Source organism: Vigna angularis, chromosome 1 (genome assembly GCF_016808095.1).
Source record: "Vigna angularis cultivar LongXiaoDou No.4 chromosome 1, ASM1680809v1, whole genome shotgun sequence".
NCBI lineage: Eukaryota > Viridiplantae > Streptophyta > Magnoliopsida > Fabales > Fabaceae > Vigna > Vigna angularis.
Window position 1 is genome coordinate 1,497,619 of NC_068970.1, and position 21,208 is coordinate 1,518,826.

At 32.8% G+C, this 21,208-nt stretch overlaps 2 protein-coding genes across 2 annotated transcripts; both read right to left on the reverse strand.

The window, feature by feature from the left end:
* Window positions 1–4,493: 4,493 nt before the first annotated feature.
* LOC108332139 (uncharacterized) lies at window positions 4,494–6,853 on the reverse strand. The gene has a single exon (XM_017567293.2). It carries the CDS (start codon window positions 6,395–6,397, stop codon window positions 4,679–4,681), a length of 1,719 nt encoding a protein of 572 aa, XP_017422782.1. The 5' UTR covers window positions 6,398–6,853; the 3' UTR covers window positions 4,494–4,678.
* Window positions 6,854–8,958: 2,105 nt separating this feature from the next.
* On the reverse strand, window positions 8,959–19,572 carry LOC108323757 (UPF0613 protein PB24D3.06c). The gene is made up of 9 exons (XM_017556482.2): window positions 19,141–19,572; window positions 18,699–18,775; window positions 17,462–17,567; window positions 16,640–16,732; window positions 16,470–16,535; window positions 14,837–14,982; window positions 10,536–10,644; window positions 9,571–9,635; window positions 8,959–9,448 (listed from the first exon to the last, which is right to left on the reverse strand). The coding sequence occupies exons 1-9, from the start codon at window positions 19,339–19,341 to the stop codon at window positions 9,301–9,303; spliced, it is 1,011 nt and encodes a 336-aa protein (XP_017411971.1). The 5' UTR covers window positions 19,342–19,572; the 3' UTR covers window positions 8,959–9,300.
* Window positions 19,573–21,208: the final 1,636 nt, after the last annotated feature.

Genomic DNA, 21,208 nt, shown 5'->3' on the forward strand with positions numbered 1-21,208 from the left:
ATTATCATCCATAATATTGATACTATTATTTTAACCATATCACGATTTTTCCTGTTTCCTGTTTAGCTGCTAAAACATAAATTCTAACAGCCATAATTCTAATTAGTTTCATAAACCGTGGTTCAAGGATTAAAAAATCTCAATTTTTTAGTGTTATGTTAACAAACTAATAATAAATTTGATTTTGTATCGGATATAGTGTATATCGAACGGTTATTAATTGTAAGAACCCGGCCATTATCAACCACATCAACTAAAGTCAATCGCGTTAAATAGTGTTGGGCCATAATTGGGCCAACACTTAAGGTAATAATGAGAATAAAATAATAGAGAATGTTTGATTGAAGATCGCAAGATGTTGATAAGCAGTTAAGATATTGATAAAGCCATTTATGAGTAACTAACCGGATCGTTTATGAGTAACAAACCGGATCTCCAGGTAAGGTTGTTTTTATTTGATCTACGAAAGACTTATAAATACACTGGCAGGCCCAAAGGCCAGGTACGTCTACTACGTTCTATTTATGTTCGATCAGGACTTAAATACTAAACTGTGATAAAGAGTTCATAAAACCCCTCCTAATTTGAGCGAGTGTCTTTTGCACACAACTCAAGCATTGAAAAGCAGCAAAAGCACGTAAGAAACTGCAAATCCTACCGAAACATATTTAATTTTCTAAATTAAATATTTTTAATTAATACAAAACTTTTAATAATTTTTTTAACGGAAAAAATACATTTGTCATAAATACTACCAAACGGTTCAATAATAACTTATTAACCATTGGATAGTAAATTATAACAAATTCATAAATTATAATATATAACTTTAGGTTTAAACCCTCGTTTGGTCCTCATATTTGTGTGTCAATCTCAAGTGAGTCATCGTGTTTTTTTTTGTCTCAATCGGGTCCTTAAACTTGTTAAAATGAGCCAATTAAGCCCTCTCCGTTAATTTATTAGTAACATCGTTTGCATGTGATTATGTGGTGCACAGATAATGAGCTCAGTTTAAATTATTTAAATACGTGGATAATAGTTTTATGAAAAAAACTATATAGGGAATGAGGGAAGTAGTGATTTTGATTGTTTTTTTTTTAAGTTAAACAGAAAAAGTGAAATGGGAATTAGGGATTTCATGAGTTAAGGATTTTGCTGTGGTGAGTGAGTGTGAGAATTAGGGCTGGAAAGAATTTGCGAAGGCGAAGACAATCACGTGGTGGTGGAGGAATGAAATTGAAAGTGTTATGTCATTGGAGCCACCAATTGGGTTGATAACTACAATATCCCTCTATTGTCTTCTGATATTAATGTTGTTCGGAGAATTGTCAAACAGTTCAGTGGAAGAGGTGGTGGACTTCCCTCTATACAGGCCATGGCACTTGCACATGGTGAAGGTGTCATTGAGGTAGCCTGTAATTTGTTGGATCCAAATAAAGTTGGTGGTGAAAGAGTACAAGAAGAAGTTGAGAGCCTAGCAAGAGAAGAAGGTATTTCAGTGGAAAAGAGATACTACACAAACTTCTCACAAGATCAAATAATTTCAAGTTACTTCAAGTTGTTTCAAAACAGAATATGAGGTCATTCAATCCTGATTTTTTGGCATATAAAATTACTCTCACACTAGGAAAACTTGGTTTTTGATTGTCAGTTTTGAGATATTGTGTGGTTTATGTCCATAAAAGAAGAAGAAAAATGTTATGTATAAAGAACCTAAAAAAGATAGGTGAGCCTTACCTCACTAATACCTTTTATCTAGTTGAGTACTGGAAATACTCTTTATAATATTAGTTTGGTATCTTGAAGTTTTCTTTGTTGCGAAATTGTATGAGAGGTTGAAGGAGAAGACGAATTCCAAGGGACACTGCATAAAGGCCATTTTTTCCACCACCTCCATTTTTTCCAGAACTCTTCCTAAAGAAAACGAAGATGTTAAACACTTTCGAAATCAGGGTTCTTTAAATATTAAGTTTTAGGGCTAACAACATCACACAAGACAATCTATTCACACAACACAACACTAATCAAATTTAATAAACAATGTCTCGTCAACTAAAACAAATTACAGCTCAGCACAGACAAACGGCGTTATTGATAAATTAACGGAGAGGGCTTAATTGACTCATTTTAACAAGTTTAAAGACCCGATTAAGACCGAAAAAAACACGATGACCCATTTGAGATTGACACACAAATATGAAGATCAAATGAGGGTTTAAACCATAACTTTAATATCATATAAATATATTATAAATGTAAGTTAATTTTACAAAATTAATTTTATAAAATTGAATTAAATATTATAAATTTAAATTATATATAAAATTCACTTCTTTAAATTTTTATATATTTAATTAAGATTGAGGGGTGGAAGGTAGAATTTTTTTTATTAGTTATGTAACAAAAGCCTATTATCAAATGTTAACTCCTAATTAAAAGAAATTCTTTCTTGTTTCACTCATTGAGTGTCTCATGTCAACAACACTTTAATCTGTCCATCTTTGGTTAAATGATTTTATTATCTATAAATAGGTTAGTTAGACCAATACAAATATATCTATGGTATGTATTAATCGACTACTTTCCCTGCAATTTCCCCAACAGTTAGAGTTTAAGTTAATTTTGTGTGATGTACTACTTTGTATGTTTGTATCCTATTTACTTTAAACGTGAATCTGCTAAGGTAAGAATCATGATAAAATACAGAAACAGAAAGAAGATGGACCATAAATAGGGTCAATCATTGAAGCTGCTAACAGTCAATAATTAATGGACTGGTGCCAGTGTTATCACAATCACACTTACATTTCACTGCTACTTATTAAATCACGCTACTTATTAAATCACTTTGTCCAATTGTGAAACAAGTCATAAAATTCCATTTAAATCACTTTCAATGGAAATTTTTTTTATCTTTTAAATTAAATCACTGATATAATTTTAACTCCATGCTATGCAATGATGATAGATATTTGCGTTAATTATATTTTTATAACTTTTGATCGGAGTTGCTAATATATTTTAGAAGTATTTCTTTAAAAGAATAATCTATCTATCTATCTATATATATATATATATATATATATATATATATGTGTTAAAAGACGTTTATTTACAAAAGAGGATATATTACATAATGTTACGATAAGGTTTAGACTTTAAAATCATGATAGTGTTATAAAAATATGGTTAAATATGTTTTTAATCCTTCAACTATTAAGCGATTTTATTTTTGTCTTTTTTTTAAATTTTGGTATACTTTGATTCTTGTCTTTAAGGAAATTATAATTTTTCATTTTCCAAAATTAACAGGTTAAAATTAGACTGAGTTGGCTAACAGATTGGACATCATTTTTTCTTTTTCTGACACTAAGTCAATTTTCTTCTCCTCTCCCTCTTTCTTTATCTCCTTCCTTGCATTTGACGTTAAACAACGGAGTTTCTCTCTCAGGGAGGTTGTGGGTTAGAAAAAGGAGATATCTTTCTCTTTCCTCTTTTCCAATTTGGTTTGTTCGCAGGGAGAGCGTTGTCCTTCGTCTTATTCTCTAATCTTGAGTTGGAGTTTTAGAGTAAACTTTCTTCTTCTTTCCAGATTTTTTCTGGTTCTAATTATCGCGGCAGGAAAAGACATAGTTCAAAAATATTTGAAAAAGATATGTTTACAAATTCTATACAAATATCATAAATAATCTACTAGACCACGGCTAGTAATATTAAGTTTAAATAAATTATCTACCGTGTAATCTTTGTATTCAGCTAATCAATATTTTCTCGTAATTGTCAATTATTTTTCGTTATTTCTAGTTCTATATTGTGTTATAGAATATAAGTATTATGAAATTCAATTTAGTTTCGTATATAATTTTAAACATTACATATTGTGAGTTGAGACATATATCAGTAAAATTATGTTATGATACAAAATCAAGATTATTACAATATTTTTAACATTATCTAATATATTGTATTTAATTATCACCTTTTTTTTTACAAATTAACTATTACCCATTCAACTATTGTAAAAAAATGTTTTAGTATGCAAAGTTCCATAACTTTTTTACTCTCTTTCTCTGGTATCAAACAACTCAAATTAACTCTATCTTCCCTACCATTGCTATTCCCATGACCGTCAAACAAGGAAAAAAGAAGAAGAGTTGCAGAAAACCAGAAACAGAAGATAATAAAAAATTATTGGAGCTGAACCACAAATAATTAATAGACCATGATGAAGTTGAGGATTCCATGTTTCATGGTCAAACATGCCAGAGTAAAAGCGAAAGAGGTGCATGTGTTAGAGATATATTAGTGCTGTATTAAGAAGTTTGGTATAAGTCTGCTGCAATAATGAATTGCAACTATCATCTGCCAACAAGAAGCCATAATTATGAAACTCATTTCTTTCATATCATATAACTAAATAACTAACCACAACCATATAAAGAAGAGATATTCAAAATAAAGAACAATCTTTGAATGATACTATTGATCATATAGATGGTAAAATGCATTTTGAGGAGTTAATGAAATCTTCTGCTAATCTACAAGTGGAAAAATCTCAAGTATACATAACAAAAACAAAAATATACGAGCAAGAAAGAATACGAAATCTAACTAGATAGAAACAACAATATCCCAATCTTAATAGTTTTAAACCCAGCAAAAGGGTTTGGTTGAGATGCTATCTGGCACATAGGGCATTGAGAAGAACATGAGATAACATAAGGTCCACAAAATATTGATGTCCAATTTGGCCATCTCTCCACTTCATCTTTGCTGGAGCTCTTCCATAGTGTACTCCATCGTTACAGCGGTTATCAAAATGCCATGGAAATGTCATATCAAAGTTATCAATCACACCAGATACAACTCCTGATTGCTTCAATTTCTCCAACAACACACCATTGAACGCCTCCATCTTGTTAGGATTGAAAGCTAGTGACCTTGCATATCCACCAGTTGCTACTGTAGTCCTGTAAAACACTCTTCCCCATGCTAACCCTCTTTGCTTCACTCCCTTCATAATATCTCTCCAAAAGGATGCTGCATAATCTGCTCCAACAGAGAATGCTCTTATGTTGCGCCAGTGGACGCCATCGTGCAAGCCTGAGTTCATGATCACAGTGTCAGGAATAGTATCTTCTGAGAAGTATTTCTTTATCAAATCTTGAAATCCTTCATCTCTCAGAGAATCCAACCCCAGATAGTTTTGTGTTTCGTTCCAATGCCCATTGAAGATGCTTGTGATCCTAACTGTTTGAGAGGGGTCTTTTGGGTTGGAAAAGTTCCAGTCAAATCTTCTGGGAACAGAACGTATTTCAGGCAAGTCCAACACGAAGTTGAGCATATTCCTTATTGTGTCAACGTGATTTGAATCGCCCCAAAAGAAAATCCATCTGTTCTTCAAGCAATTCCAAGCAGACTCTGCTGAATACAACTTGAATGAACAATGAGTTGAATACACCCACCCATTACTCTCCAAAATTCCCAAGGAACCGTCACACCAAGGAGCTTTGCAAGGAAAATCCGACCCAAGGCACCGGTACCTGCCATCATTTCCTATGGTGCATTCATCATTCTTTCCATACCTTGTCCACCTTCCACTCCACACATCCCTGCTAAAATCAGAGGCCTTGCAAGACTGCAGTTCCGGTAGCTGAACACTGCTTTTGTAGAATCTGATTGCAAAATTTCGTAGCATTCGGTCATAAGAAAACCTCCATGGGGTAAACTTCAGACCTTCAAAGTGTCTATAGAGCAAAATTATGGTGAGATTGTAAACCCCATCAAAATCGGGATGAACCTGCAGTAAGATTGAGTAAGAACCATTGCTGAAATCTTTCACCAAAGGCCTAGATTTCCATGATTCCCCTGAAAGATCAGCCTCAAAGTAGTCCCCACCTAAACAACGAGGCTTCCCTGAATCATCCAGTGCTTGAAAACCAAATTCATGCACATCACCAGCTGAAAGCTCTATCACCTCCCCACCATCCAACCCAGGAATTGAAATCTCCACAGCCTTGGAATCTTTACAGGGTAAGCCTCCACGAGCTGACCATCTGGCTATGAGATTTGAAGTAAAGTTGGGTTCTAACTCACTTGAAATCCAACTAGTGTGCCCCTCAAGTAGAAGGGATTTTTCGCCTAACTTTTCATCACTATTGAAGTTCACAGCATTGTATGGAGAGACGACAGTTAAATTAGGAGAATGAAACCTTACAGCAAGATAGTCCTGTTGATACCTCCAAGCTTGAAAGATGCTCCTTACTGTGCACCCATCAATGCTCCAAACCACAACCATTCCAAGCAAAACCAAAGCAGTGAGCAACCCAACACGCCAATGAAGCATTGGAATGGCCCACAGAGCCCATTGGGGTGAAATCACAACCTTCTCTGCCATGGCATCACCCCAGAACAGCTACCAACAAATCCACCCTCCAATACCGCAAAAGTTGCTATCTTTTTACGACAACACGCCAAACCACAAGAGTGTCTTAAAAGCACAAGTGTCGATTTTTCCGAGGAAACAAAAAGAAACAAATCTTGATGAGTGAAAAAAAATGGAAAAACAAATTTTGGGGATGCTCACAAGTTACAAGGCATGTTTCCAAGTTTCAATGTAATGTTTTGTTCTGTAAGAATAGAGTTGCTGGATATGAGTCGGTGTGAGTAGTTCCGGAGGAAAAGGAAGGTCTTTCTCACTGTGCTTCATGAAACTAACATGACAGATTTCAGACATGGACATGTATGTCCAAAGAAGATGTCAAGCTCAGTTTAATCATCAACTTTACATATTTTTTAATTACATTTTTCTAAATTTTCATTTGCTTTGTTATAAAGCTGGATTTTTTTCCCCTTTCTCCTGTTTCCAGTTCTAATCAAAGCTGTCTTTTGCTCTCTTTTGTTATTATTATTAATATTAATTACTCTGACAGTCATGTGATTAAAGGACGAAGTTAATTTAAATATTCTAATTACTAATGAGACAAACTCTTAATCTTTTATTGTGGAAGTGTGGGATATTTATGGTAGTTAATTGAAGTTCTGGTTGTAATTTGGTCATAAAAAAATTACTCACTAGTTTGTATGTATGTTTATTTTAATAACAAATATTGCTAATGAAGTTTTAAGTAGATTATTTGTGAGTGATTAATAAGAGTTTTGTAGGTAGATAAGTTATAAAGTCATTAAGAAAGAGTATTATTCAACCATATCTTACTATCAATTATTCTACTTGATATCGATATATGATGCAAAATTTCCACCTTCTTAATTAATTTTAAAGGGCTATTCTTATATTTTACTATACTATATGGTCTTGTATTATTTGTAATTCCAGCCTTTACATTTTCTTCCAAAATATATTACCTTTTAATTTTTAAACCGTCTAATATGTTAATTATTCAATCGCTATGCTTATTTAATTTTTTTTAATATATGAGGTTATTGTAGTAAAATTATATTAAAAGTTGTATATCTATTGTTTTTCTTAATCTATGTGGATAATGTTAAAATTTACATTAATTGCGACCCAGGCAGTATTACTTTTGTGATGCGAATTATAAACAAAATAATAATTGGGTTATAATCATTTTATTCCTAATTAATTGGATAAATTATTTTAATAAATAATTGTAGAAATTTTATTTTATAAATTTATACAGAAGCAGTAAAATAGACAAGATTGTTTTTTTGTAAAAGAAATATTTAGTCTTAACACAGATGCCAATTATAAAGTTGTTTTTTAGGCAACTAATAAGGAATTATTTCTCACTATGATATTTAAATAAAATATTTTCACAAGTGTTTATTAAAAGTTAATAAAATAAATTAGATATTTCTCCTAAGTAAAAAAAATAATAATCAACTTATGGCCCTCCTTTTTGAACAGGCTTGATCAACTAAAAATTAAAATACACAAATTAATTAAACTTTGATAAATACTTAATCTATTTTATCTTATTAATTTATTTTTTAGTAAGTTTTTATAATAAAAATGAATAAATTCATTATATATAATAATTTTAGTTTCTGTTATAGAATGCAATTTTCAAATTTTGTGTCAAATATTAAAATTTATAGTTCAACAAAAAACAAAAAAATAGAATTTAGATTTCATACATTTTATATTATAAAATGATTAAAAATATTATGTTATTATAAAATGAATAAATTTATTATTTATGGTTGAATATTTTGAAAACAAATTATTAAAAAAAATTAGAAAAAAAAAATAATGCCGTTGGGAATAAAGCGCACTTAAAGACAGTTTGTAATCGCACCGACACCTGTTGGAACCGAAACTCAGGGTAAAAGGAAAATTTTATCTCAGTTTGATTGAATATATATAACAGGATAAGATATATCGGGACATACGCATTGTGAGATTATACACCAATTCAGGTAAAATATAACATGAATTACAGAAACATAATTTAATTAATTTCGTAATTAAATTCAAATAAACCTGAAGAATAGAGAACATTATCTCACGGTTGCAAGTGTAAGAAGCTGTGGTCATGGGGCATATGGGAACCAAATGAGGTGATAAAATGGGACATTATACAATGATATTACAGCAGCTCTTCTTAAAAGAGTGAATGTTGACCAAAAATAATAGCCTCAATGAAAGAAAATTTTGGCCAGCTGCTCAGTTGTTACCAACTTCACCAAACCATCACCAACCACCAAAAATCATTTTGATTTGTGGATACTCAAGGTAACTAATCTTACTTTAGAATAGACTTCACATTACTGCAATCTCCAATTTAGCGGTATGTGACGAATAAACAATGGAAGCAAAGGAACGAAGGTAACTGAGCATATTACCACTATTAACATTGACAGGATCTGACGAGTGTAAGGAATTAACAATGCGAACTTAATTATATATTTTCACAGAAAAAGATGATTAATTTTCATGTCGATCTTGTAGTTCGGAAATTATTTTTGCACGAATACTAGCAACTAAATATAACACGGGTTTCTATTCCACTACATGTGTACACACCTTAGAGCAAATCCTGAGAGGCTCTTACCGTTGCATGTGGAAACATCAGAATTGCCTACAACTGTAGAAAAATGTTCCCTGGGTAAAAAATAATAAATTGAAAACACAGATATATCACTTCTCTTCTGAGATTATAAATATTAACATGTTATATCAACAAAAAACTAAGGCTGCAAATAGCTACCCCAACAAAACTATATATGGGAGAAAAAAAAAGATTGACAGAAGGAAATCAAAACTATCATAACAATAAAAAAAAAAGGGGGGCATTGAAAATTGATAGAGACATCCAATTAACTCCATGGATCATCCCAGCCTTTGGGTCCCTCTCTTTTTAAGAAATCAATAATAGCATCAACAGCTTCTTCAACTCTGTTAGAGAGGGAGTGATTTCCATATTCGATCTCTACTTTCTCTGCTCCTCCCATCGCTCTGCATAACCTACATGGATACAAAATGTACCCCGTGATCATAGGATCGGCAATCATATATCTCAATCCTTTCAAATTGCACTTAATTATTGAATAACAAAAACTGACACCAGATAGGAGTAGAGGTTTTACCGCTCAACTAGAGCTTTCTTATCAACGTAATCTGGCACATATTCGTCACTCATTGAAAATATAACCTGCCAGAAACCCAAGGCATTCATAATGACAAACTTCCTCAAAAAAAAAAAAAAAAAAACCTTCCCTTTCAAGAATTATAGGCAGATCTCAGGTTTTATATCTTCGTCTCTAATAGAATGACATTTATCACATTACCAGTTGCACTTAAATTGTATGGTAGAAAACGGTAGCAGATATATAAAAGTAACATCATCGACACTATTGCTTGCTGCTTGACATCATTCAGGCTAAGGCTAATATTGAGAGCTACAGTTCATAATTTGACAACCAAAAAAATTTAAGCCTTCTTTTTTCGGTAATTGGGAGCACTAGACTCTCGCATGATATAAACTTAGCTATAACCTCTACACAGCTTCCCAATCACTGAGCCAGAGGTAGCATTTTAGCTTTTTTTACTTTATATGCCTTCTTAAGGTGACAAATTACATTTCAAACGAAAAATGTCATACACCTACAGAAACGAAAAAGCAAGAAAACTTCTGCTATTATGACCAACATATTGAAGCATAAAACTGTATAGCAATTGATCAGCAAGGTATCAGTTACCACAACTGTATTCTATCATAAATTAGTTGAATAAACTTAGTTTGGATGAAAAAAAGTAGCAAGTAAACTTCTGATTTTAACGTAGTGAAGCATAACCCTCAGCATAGCAAATGATTGGTTAGCTTGGTGTAAGTTACCACAACTATACTCATCATAAATTTCTTGAGTAAACTAAGTCAGTTAGGGATTTTAAACTGCCTCTGAAGCCTATAAATTGGAATCTGTATTCAGTGGAAATGACATTCAATCAACAAAATTTATATCCATTTCCTCTCTATCAATTCTCAAAATCAGCCCAGAAAGATGTTCAGAAAAAGAGAATAAAAAGTTACGTTAAACAGATATATGGTCACCTGACAATGTGTGTTAGACATATGCCCCAGCCTCATCTTCAACTGGTCTTCACTCAGGTCAGAACTGAACATGTCATCATCACCATTATATGAACATAGGGAGTGATACCTACAAAATTAATTTCTTTAGGACAGGAACAAAAGCATGGGATTATGAGACAACAAACACCTTTTTTCCATATAATCATTATCAATTTTGGCAAAAAGTTAAACTTTTGGAGCGTTCGAACATGTTGTGTATGTGGTATTGCTACATTATGGAGCAAAAGGTACTTACGGATGGAAAAGGAGGAATAAAGAAGTAAATAAGCCTTCAAAAAAAAGATATTACTTGATAAATCACAAGTTGTGTATTTGACATCTAATATAGCCTAGGTCAAAATCAATATCAAACAACTTCAAACCATTTATAGATATCTAGTACATCACTAACTTAATTGGAAGCCTGTCATCGAAACAGTAGTAGAGAAATTTCAGAATGAACAAAACTTGGCCGTTTTGCAAATGACATTGGTACAGCCAAAAGTAACTAAGCCTTTTACAAATATACAATTTAACACTAACTTATTTGGAAGCTTGTCATTGAGACAGCAGTAGAGGAATCTTGTCATGAGCAAAACTTGGCACTTTGCAAAAGACGTAGAGGATCAGAAGGGCGTACTCTGACTAGTTATCATTTGGGAACTGAGCACCAGCTATGTAGAAAAGAGAACTCATGAAAGGAGAATTCTTTCTTTTGTTCTTGGTAATTCAATTCAATATTGAATATACACTACAAAAGTATTATTTCCCTTGCTTTCTCTATTTTTTCCTTTTTCTATGTGACTATCCGAAATCCAGAATTCATTTATAGGTTCTTCTGGATTCCAAAAGCTCTAGTCTGACCTGCCAAGCCAAGATTGGGGTAGACAGAATCACAACTGGAAAAGCTGGAGCATTTAGTAGAAATTCCTAATGGAGATGGCCTACACACATGGGTCACGTATTGGAAATAAAACACAAGATATCAAGCAACTGACTGAGACGTGGATAAGAAAACAAGGCATCAAGTTGGAGGATGGAGTTATACATCAGGAACTTGTTTGTGAAGAGGTTCATCCCCATTTGACGAAGCATGTTGAGGAGAACGTAGGAGGAGATTAGGTTGGAAATCAGAGATGTAGAGGTTCATCCAGAGAAAGAACCTTAAATGAATCAACCAATATACTGCTGGATTAATAACGAGAAGGGGAATAGTTCAATGGACTAGGAAAGGAGGTAGAGAGGCAGAAATCATAGGATTCATTTGGATATAAAGAATTAACCTTTTGTGTGCACAAAAAACCACCCTAAGGGTACCATGATGGGGAGACAATGCCGTTACATCTGGGTGAAAGAGAGGTGGCATAAGGGTCCAGCAGGGGTAGCAGTGCCCCACAATGGTTATAAAACAACGAATTTGGACAATTCAGATCAGCTCACTGACATCACTGGCACAAGCATGCAGGATATGTTGCTACTGCCAGAACAGCTAGTGTGAATACTTATAAGGTCTAAGGTTTGGGATGGAAGCTCCGTCATTGAGATGAATAGCATGATCTTGTTGTCGACTGAGAGGTAATTCTTGAAAAACCTCCCCATAGGATGCTAAGAACTACTCCACTTCTCTTAAATCTGCATTGGAGCTGTCAATCACCTTATCTTAAACCCAATCAACCAAGAATCCTTGATCCCCTTCCTGCAACTCATTTATCAATTTTTAAAATGAGGTTGCAGTGGTAGATAAAGCAGGATCTCCCATCACCATAAGTTGATCAGCCCTCCACCAACGGTAAGTTTTAATTTTCCAAAATCCACCTTAACCTCCCCCAAACTGGCTATCCATTCTACTCCCAGCATAATATACACTCCTCCTATCTCAAAAATGAAGAATTCTTGCTGAATCTTCAAGCCCTGGATTTCCAAAATGAAATCATCACATTTCCCATGACAATGAACCCTTCGGCCATCCTCGACTTCCACAACACAAGTGGGAGTTTCCAAATTTTGTAAACCACATCTGCCAATCAAATAATTTGAAATGAAGTTGTGGGAAGCTCCACAATCCAATAAAACAACCACCAACTCATCTCCAATTTTCCCCAAAAGTTTCCAAGACTTCTTGCCATTGTACATGGAGATAATTGTAAAACATGTCCTGTTTCCTCCAAAACTTCTTCTTTTGCACCCTTGTGGTGCTGGAATTCCCCCAACCCGGACAATTCCTCTTCTGACAATAGTAACATGTGCAGTTGTTTGTTGCGGCACACATGATTAGGCCCAAACTTCTCATCACACCTTAAACAAAGCCCTTTCTTTAACTTGTCTTGCCCTTCTTCCTCAGATAATTTTCTGCAAGGAGCTCCTCTTTGTCTCTAGCCTCCAGAATTGCTGCTCATAGAACTCAACACCTCACTGCCCTCCCCCTTTCCTTTGCTGGCAGTACTAGCAGGTAGAGAATTTCCTCCTTCTCTGGTGAAACTTCAAGTGACTGAATACTGTTTGTATCCAGCACTGTTTCGGCTAATACCTTGGGTTCCTCCTTTGGAAGTATTTCTAATTTTATCCTCCACCCTTTGAGCTTTAGACATTAATTCAGCAAGATTGCTGGGTTCATACAGTTCGACCTCAACCTTTATATCATCTTTTAAACCATTCAAGAAGAATCCTATCAAATAAGGTTGCTCCATCCCCTTCAAGAACCCTCCTGCATATTGTTCAAATTGTTCAATGTATTCCTCCACAAGACTTGTTTGCCTTAATCCAATTAAAACTTCAAAAGGATTGTTTAGCATTGTTGGTTGAAATCTGCGTACAACTGCAATCTGGAAGGTATCCCACGTAGGATTGGGGTTGCAAGTCTCCCACCATTGAAACCAATTCAAAGCTTTACCTTCCAAAGCAATCAAGACAGCCTGCATCCTCTCTTCCTCAATCACACCTTTAATCGAACCCATAAGCCTCCTCTCCGGCAAAAACAGGAATGTCTAATTTCCTCCATCTTGAGGAAGACGCTGTTTGCCCCTGATCACGCTCTCTTCTCCCACCATTGCTTTTGCTAATGCCAGAATTATCGTCAGACGTATTCCTTGCTGCTGACATTTGCTCCACCACCACAGTTAGCCCACGACTCAAATCTTCCCAGCATTGAAACCTCCCATGATATTCATTTGATCTTGAACCATTTCTTGCATCATCTTTTCCACATTATCCATGTGTGACTCCATTCTCGTATGCACCATACCCTATTTTGTGTCCCCCACAGAACCAACTCTAGATACCAATTGATAGATTCAACCAGTATTATAGAACAAACAAGACACGTTCTTGGTAGGTTCTTATTGAAACAAGCACTGTTTCTACCAATATGGTACAAGACAGTAAAACATCAACACAGAAGGACTTTCGAGTTGTCCTCAAACTCCCACAACCTATTACTTCCTAGGAAGAAATATCAACAACCTCGTTTCCCTCCCACCACAGTGGCTACTTATAATAGCCAGTTTATATGAAAAAAAAGAAACATTTACAGGAGGTTATAACTGTCATATTCAGTTATACCTCTTATCCCTCCTCTTATAACCAATTCCAAACCTATCACATTTTCCTTTTGTATCCTTGATAGAATAGTTGTTTTGTGTTGTATTCATCTGTAACCTAAAATGGTAAACTCTATTGTATTTTTCTTTCTTTTCTTGAGCTTTGGTTGTAAGCCAGTGGTCCTTACACACACACATATGAATCTAAATCAGTAAATCAGTAGGGAGATCTAGTCTGAAGCTCTTTTTCTCATATATACTCCAAGTATTCTGATCACTATTCTCTATAATTTTCCCCATCAATTTCGTAGTAAATTCAGTTCCTATCAGAATGTCATATAAATTACTAGTGTCATGACTTCAGAAATGGAAATATACTAATGAAATAATAGGCATTTCAAAAATTTCAGAATACTAACAAATAATCCTTTGGTAAGCAGCTCTACCATAGGAATTCAAATATTTTATCGACATGTGCCAGAGTGTGATGACCGTTTCTTTGCACATCTCAAATAATGATAAAAATGCTAAAAAGATTACGTGGTAGACCATGCCAATCTAAGAATTATCCCATACAAACCACTTTGGTTTGATATAGATGAGCAAAGATTATTTTACAATTGAATAAAATCCTATTTCCAAATAATGCATCTTACGGATCAATCTTAATTCTACATCTTAACCAATTCACTGATATCAAGCTTGTCTCTGTTTGTGCTGCTCTGACAATAATTCCGCACTCACCTATAGGCAGTTATTGGGGCACTAGGATCCGCTTCCCTTGGCATTAACTCTAAACCTCGCCCTTCACTTATCATCTTAGCAGCCAAGTCAATCATAGAAGCTGTGTGAGGGAGCGTAGCCTGATATTCCCTATCACTGACAGGAGCCTGAACAATTAAATAGATATAGAAAATTAAACATTCATCCAAAAAAACAGATGGGAGAAGATGATATTATATATTGATATTGATCAAACAAAACATCCACTTTCTTCTTTTGGTTGTAGAACATTATTCAATAAATATTAGAAATTCTACAAGGCTATTATAACAATGAATCGTTTAATTAAAATAATAAATTAAAATAAAATAATTGCTATAACTCGTTAATGTGTTATTAATTACTATATAGTTCCTAAAATATATCTTACACCTAATAGTATCAAATACCAATATATTTAAACATTACATATTATACTTGTATAAAAGTAATGGTATTTCCTATTCTGTTGTTGAATTTGCCTTGGTGGACTTCTCAAAGCATGTAGAAGGTACGATAATACAAAAAGTCCACATGATAACTGCAAACTATTTATGTTGTTAAACCCCACCTTATGCAGGTTATATTCTAAACGTCACCACTCGAGCATTAGAAATAAAATAAAGCTTACACCAGTTCAAGCTCAAAACAACAATTAGGTTCGGGCATGTTGACTACTTAACAATAACATTATCTGGTGCTAGTTATTAACATTATGATTATTAGTGATACGAATGAGAAAGCTGACATCAATATTCCTATATATGCTATAAAAGATCTCATATTTCTAGAGCTAGTTCTAATATTAACATTCTAATTCCTAACGCTGTGTTGATCAGATTTTCACTTTTAAGAACCATGCTTAAGTTAAATACAAATAAACAAAAAGGTTTGTAGCATCATTCACTTGTTACATAATATATACAATGCAAATTGAAGTGAGGAAATGAAGTTATCAGTTCATCAACAATGGTAAATGGAAATCGTAATGCACCAGTGTTTAGAGGAAGGGAATAAACAAAAGTCGCTGTCACGGTTTATATCACTTTCTCAATAGTAATATACCAAAGCAACCATTTATATTCAAATTCATATAACTACCTATATACTTAAACATATTGATGCAGTTTCCTTTCAATGTTTTCAGGTTCTAAAACTTCAATATGTGTATACTTCACAATAATTGCAACTTGATGCAAACATAATTTCAGGTGGCATTGGAAGAGTTCAGTTTGTAGGAAAGCATATAACAAACATAATTCATTTTCAAAAACATGTTATTCAACTTTATACAAATATTCTAAAGATTTTAGAAAAAAGAAGAAGCAAAGTTACTTCAAAGTGAAGACAATCCCATCCAGTCAGATTGTAGGCTCCAAAATAGCATCAAATGACTCAAACCCGTTTAATATTATTATGACCTTAAGTGTGTTAAGATAGCAACCTAAATTAGGTGAATAGGGCCACTAGTCTCATATGAAAACATGACTATTAGAAGAATAACACCCCTGAGTGTGAAATCAAATTTAATTAGGCTACCATTTTACATAAAACATGCAGATGAAAAAAACATGGAAGAAGGAAGTTCATAACTGATACATCAATCAATGTGTACCTGAAAGATGGCAGCACGAACTGCTCGGGAGCAAGCATAATTTGTGCGCATATAATGCACAATATCCTAAATAAAACGTTCAAAAACAACAAGAACAAATTAAAATTTCACAATGAATAACAGTAGCAAGGGAAGTAGAAATATAGCTAGGACATGAAATAGAATATAACCTGACAGCCGGTACTATGCCCTAGCAATGCCACGCCTTCGGATTCCTCTTTGTTAATTAAATAATTAATCAGCTGATCGAGCTCCTTGGCATCCTACAACATAAAATCAACAAGCTTAAGAATCAAGGTAACCATCCTTGTCGATCAGATAGAAATATCAACATTGCACCTTTCAGTGAAACATAAGAACGAATATACAATGTATTTTTAAAAACACATTATACCTTGAGAATGGCAAAAAATTGAGGCAGCACAAATATTTTAAATATATGTTATTTGAGGCTGCAGTAACAAAGTTCATGCTCCTGGACTCTAGGAAATTAGGATCCTTAGTTGGCCATTTTTAACAATAGAACTAAATTCTGAGGATATTGCTAGGTGAAGTAAGGCCAGAGATCACAGTAATTTAACAGAAAAATAAATTACTTATAAACGTCTGATGAAAAAGTCCATGCTGTTGTCCTTTATTCTTTTGGATTATTAAACAAACAACAAAGTTCTCTTCCACAAGAAACCTAAGCTCAGCACTAAGCACCAAGACCAATGTTTGATCCATATTGCTCATGGTAAGGACATGCTTTTTGCAAAAACTAAGCTCACTATATCAAAGGAAAAAGGCATTTACTGATTGAATTAAAACAATATTTTGTATTTGGTTTTAGTGGAATTATATGGTAGCTTACTATAGTCTTAATAATTCCACAATTTTGAGCTAATCATGTAAATTAATAGGCAAAAATCTGTTTTATATAATGTGTTATAAATACTTCAGTGCAACCTGTAACAGCACAGCACACTGGGAATTAAAATTTAACTGATTACTTGTTGCAAACTGGAGGTGCCATATCCACTGTAAGAAGATGACATAAGAAATTGAACTAATGACCAATTCTCACGGTCCAGAGCAATTGCCAAAGGTTCCAAGTATCTACAAGAAGATGAAGAAAATGGACGTCAGATAGAGACTATTCTAAGGTTTGCATCTACAGCTGAAGCTTAAGAAAATGTATAGAGACCGGTATAAATTTTCCACTAATAGATAAACTAATAATAATACCCACTTGTAGCAAATTTATCTTCAAATGAAAAAAAAAAATCATACATCAATTAAAAAATAAGTTGTTGCCACACAATGGAATAGGATTAAAATAATAAGTTTGGAAATGTATAATGAACTATATTTATTTTAGTGTTCCAATAGTTATTTTAAAGAAAAAAATTTATAATTACAGAAAATATGCCACACAATAAATTTAAAAAAGAAACAACTGCATACAAATTGCTTAATTTTTTATTCCATAGAGCTTCATTAAAATAGGTAGAGAAAAATATAATCTTTTTAAGCTTATTTGCGCAAGTTTCAAAGCCAAACTTATGAATAAGCTCACATTTTATATGGTTACAGGAACTTACTGTCCACACGCACCCAATCATGTTAGTCATCAAAGACTCAGAAATCCTAGATAGGGCTTTAAGCAAAGAAAGCCAAGGCAATCACAGAACACAAACATTAGGTATTATCAATCGAACCTAGGGGGAGAAAAGTTTGGCTTTAAAAACATGGATATAAAAAGACGAAATAGTATTGTACTTCGAGAATGAAAGAGCAATCAAATGAAACAATTTGAATGCATTGGAGGGGAGGGAAACACACATCAATATGTAGACCAACACAGAGAAGATATCTATTTCTGAACAGTTCTACTCAAAAGCTTGTAAAATTCAATGACACCACTCATGCACCAAACATACCCGACTGCTAATTTCGTATTTCTTCCAATACTACCGGAGCATAACATTTTGTCACAACTATACATTGACATGCTTGAAAATGTTCTCAAGGATTCCCAATTTTTATTTTATTACTCAGAATTCATTGGCTTGAAAAAATCATGGCTGTTCCTCTTCTCATCTATGGAATATATTCAATGTTTTTTATTTTATATTATATATTTAATTTAAGAAATTACCAATCCTATTGTCCTAAGTTCTAAAATCATTCTCGTTCAGATGATGAAAGACACATAGCTTTGAAATAAACGAGCAGTATGATACGTACGAAGTAGCAAGAAAACCATCGGTCAATCCACCAATAAAGATGACTTGCCGCTTGAAATCGCCAGTCTTAAATGCAACCTGCAAAAAACTAAATCTATAACAAGGCCCTCCATCCATGAAAACCAGAAAGCATAAGCAAAGCAAAAGAGGAATTGATAAGTAAAGAGACAGTCACAGAAACTGAACAAAAGGCAACTCAAGTACGAGATTCACGGAGGAAAAAACACAATACAGAAAACACGAAAACACTAACGCTTACGCAGCACACTCTGAATAATTACTATTTTACTTTCTTTCGAAAAAATCAGAGATCTCGAAGGTCGAATACAATGTAGAAGAGTACGTGCGATATTTCTAATATTGAACAGAAGATAAGTTGGAAATCATAATCATCCACAAGCAAATCAGATTCATATGCATAAAAAAAAAGCAAGGTAACGAACCTGAATAGACTTGGGACCGTACTTGAAAAGAACCCCTCGGAACTGATTTCTGCGGACGACGGGACCGCCGGAGTCGGTGGAGGCAGCGACGGCGGAGGAATTAGTGGACATCTTCAAACTGCTTGAACGACCCGGTCGAACGATTCCAAAGAGCCAGGACGAAGATGAAGAGGAGGAGGAAGAAGTGAGAGAAGGATTCATTGGCACATGAGCGGGTCCGTTAGATTATAGCCATGATGTGATGGTAGTGGACGGACTGTGGTATCGGGATTCGAGAACGAAAACGGAAGATCCCTCCAAGTTCCACGTCATGACAGAGCAGGTTACCGGTTAGCTCTGCAGAGTTTGGATCAGAATGTCACCGGCTCGCGACCGCGTAGCTCTCACGCGCATGTAAATCTTGCGGAATGTGATTGCTGTTACCAGTTACTCTTACCCGGTGGCTGAACTGTCTTCTTAAAAAATGATAATAAATAATATAATATATAATATTAAACACATCTCAATGATAAGAAAAAAGACTTTATTTGAACTTACAACTTTTAAAATGAATTTTTTATTTAAAAAATACAAATAAAAAATAATTTAAATTAAATCGAATGATTTTGATTTAATATACTTTAGATCAAAGTTTAAGCTAGATAGTAAATTTATGGACCGGTTTATTTTACAAAAACAATAATTATATTAGGAAAATAAATATTTTTACTGATATACTTATTAAGTAATATTTTAAATTATGATATTTAAAATTATAATTCATTTTATTAATATGATTTAAATTTAAAAAATACATAAATCTAAGTTTGTTTGATAGAACATCGAATCATATTAAAAAAAATAATAATACTTTTGATAATATTTTTTTATAATATTTTAATATCATATCGTATCATTGATTTAAAATTATTTCATAATCAATAATAATAATAATTAACATTAACATGATAAATAATATTAAAATATCTTTAAAAAATATTATTATCCTAAAAAAAGTGTGGTACATTTAAAATATGAATTTGTCTGAAATTTCATAGTCAGTGTGTTGGATCGGATTTTTCAACGTTGTGGTGTAATTTTATTTTGAATTATTTTGTGTTATCTTATGAAAAACATGTTTATTTTTATTTAGAGACGGTTTTATTGATTTTTTATTAGAATTTTTATATTAAAGATTGAATTTTTTGTGTCAAATCTTTCTTAAATTATCAATTTATTAGATTGTTAAGTTTTTTTTTTTCATTCTATTAACTTATTAATCTGCTATAGATCGTATTATCAAGGGTTCTGGTTTAAATTTTATTTTCTTTTAAAAATTTTCCATCTTATAAATCCAAAACAAATTTGAATATTTGTGTTTTGTGAGTTGTTTTGAAATTGTGTTCCAATCATTGTTTTTAGAATTTTGTAAAAAGTAAAACTTCCGAAGTTTTATTTAATTTCGTTTAGCTTTTAATTTTTTTCGTTTAAATGTATATTTTTACATTTAATTCGTAAAAAATATTGTATTGTATTTTTTTATCTGATTTTACATGAGTTTTAAAGTTTAAAGATTGTTCTCTTCAGTTTTTTTTATTTATTTGTTGAATTACAAAATTGGAAAAGAAATAATGAATTAATTCAAAATAAAACAAATATTATATTGAAAAAAAATAAAAGGAAAGAGTAAGGATCCAAGAGAAAAAAAAATATTTTTAAAAGAAAAGAATTTAAAGAAAAAAAAATTAAGGAGTTCAACACAATATTTTTGTAGCACTTTTGTTGAGGTTGTTTGATCTGTCATTTTCTTAGTATTTCCAAGTTGTCTCATTTAATTGTTTTTTTAGTCTTCTATTTTTTAATTTTGTTTTGTCTTATATTTTTTTTACTTCTTGAGTTTAGTAATTTTTTTATTTTTACATTCATTTTAAACTATTGAAATTCTTTGTCAAAAGGGAATTTGAATAGAAAAAGAAATAATACATTTAAAAAATAACTTAAGTGAACTTTTTTTTATTGAAACACTTAAATGAAATCCAACGCATGCGGTTGCATGTTAAGTAAATATAAAAAAAAAAAACACAATAAT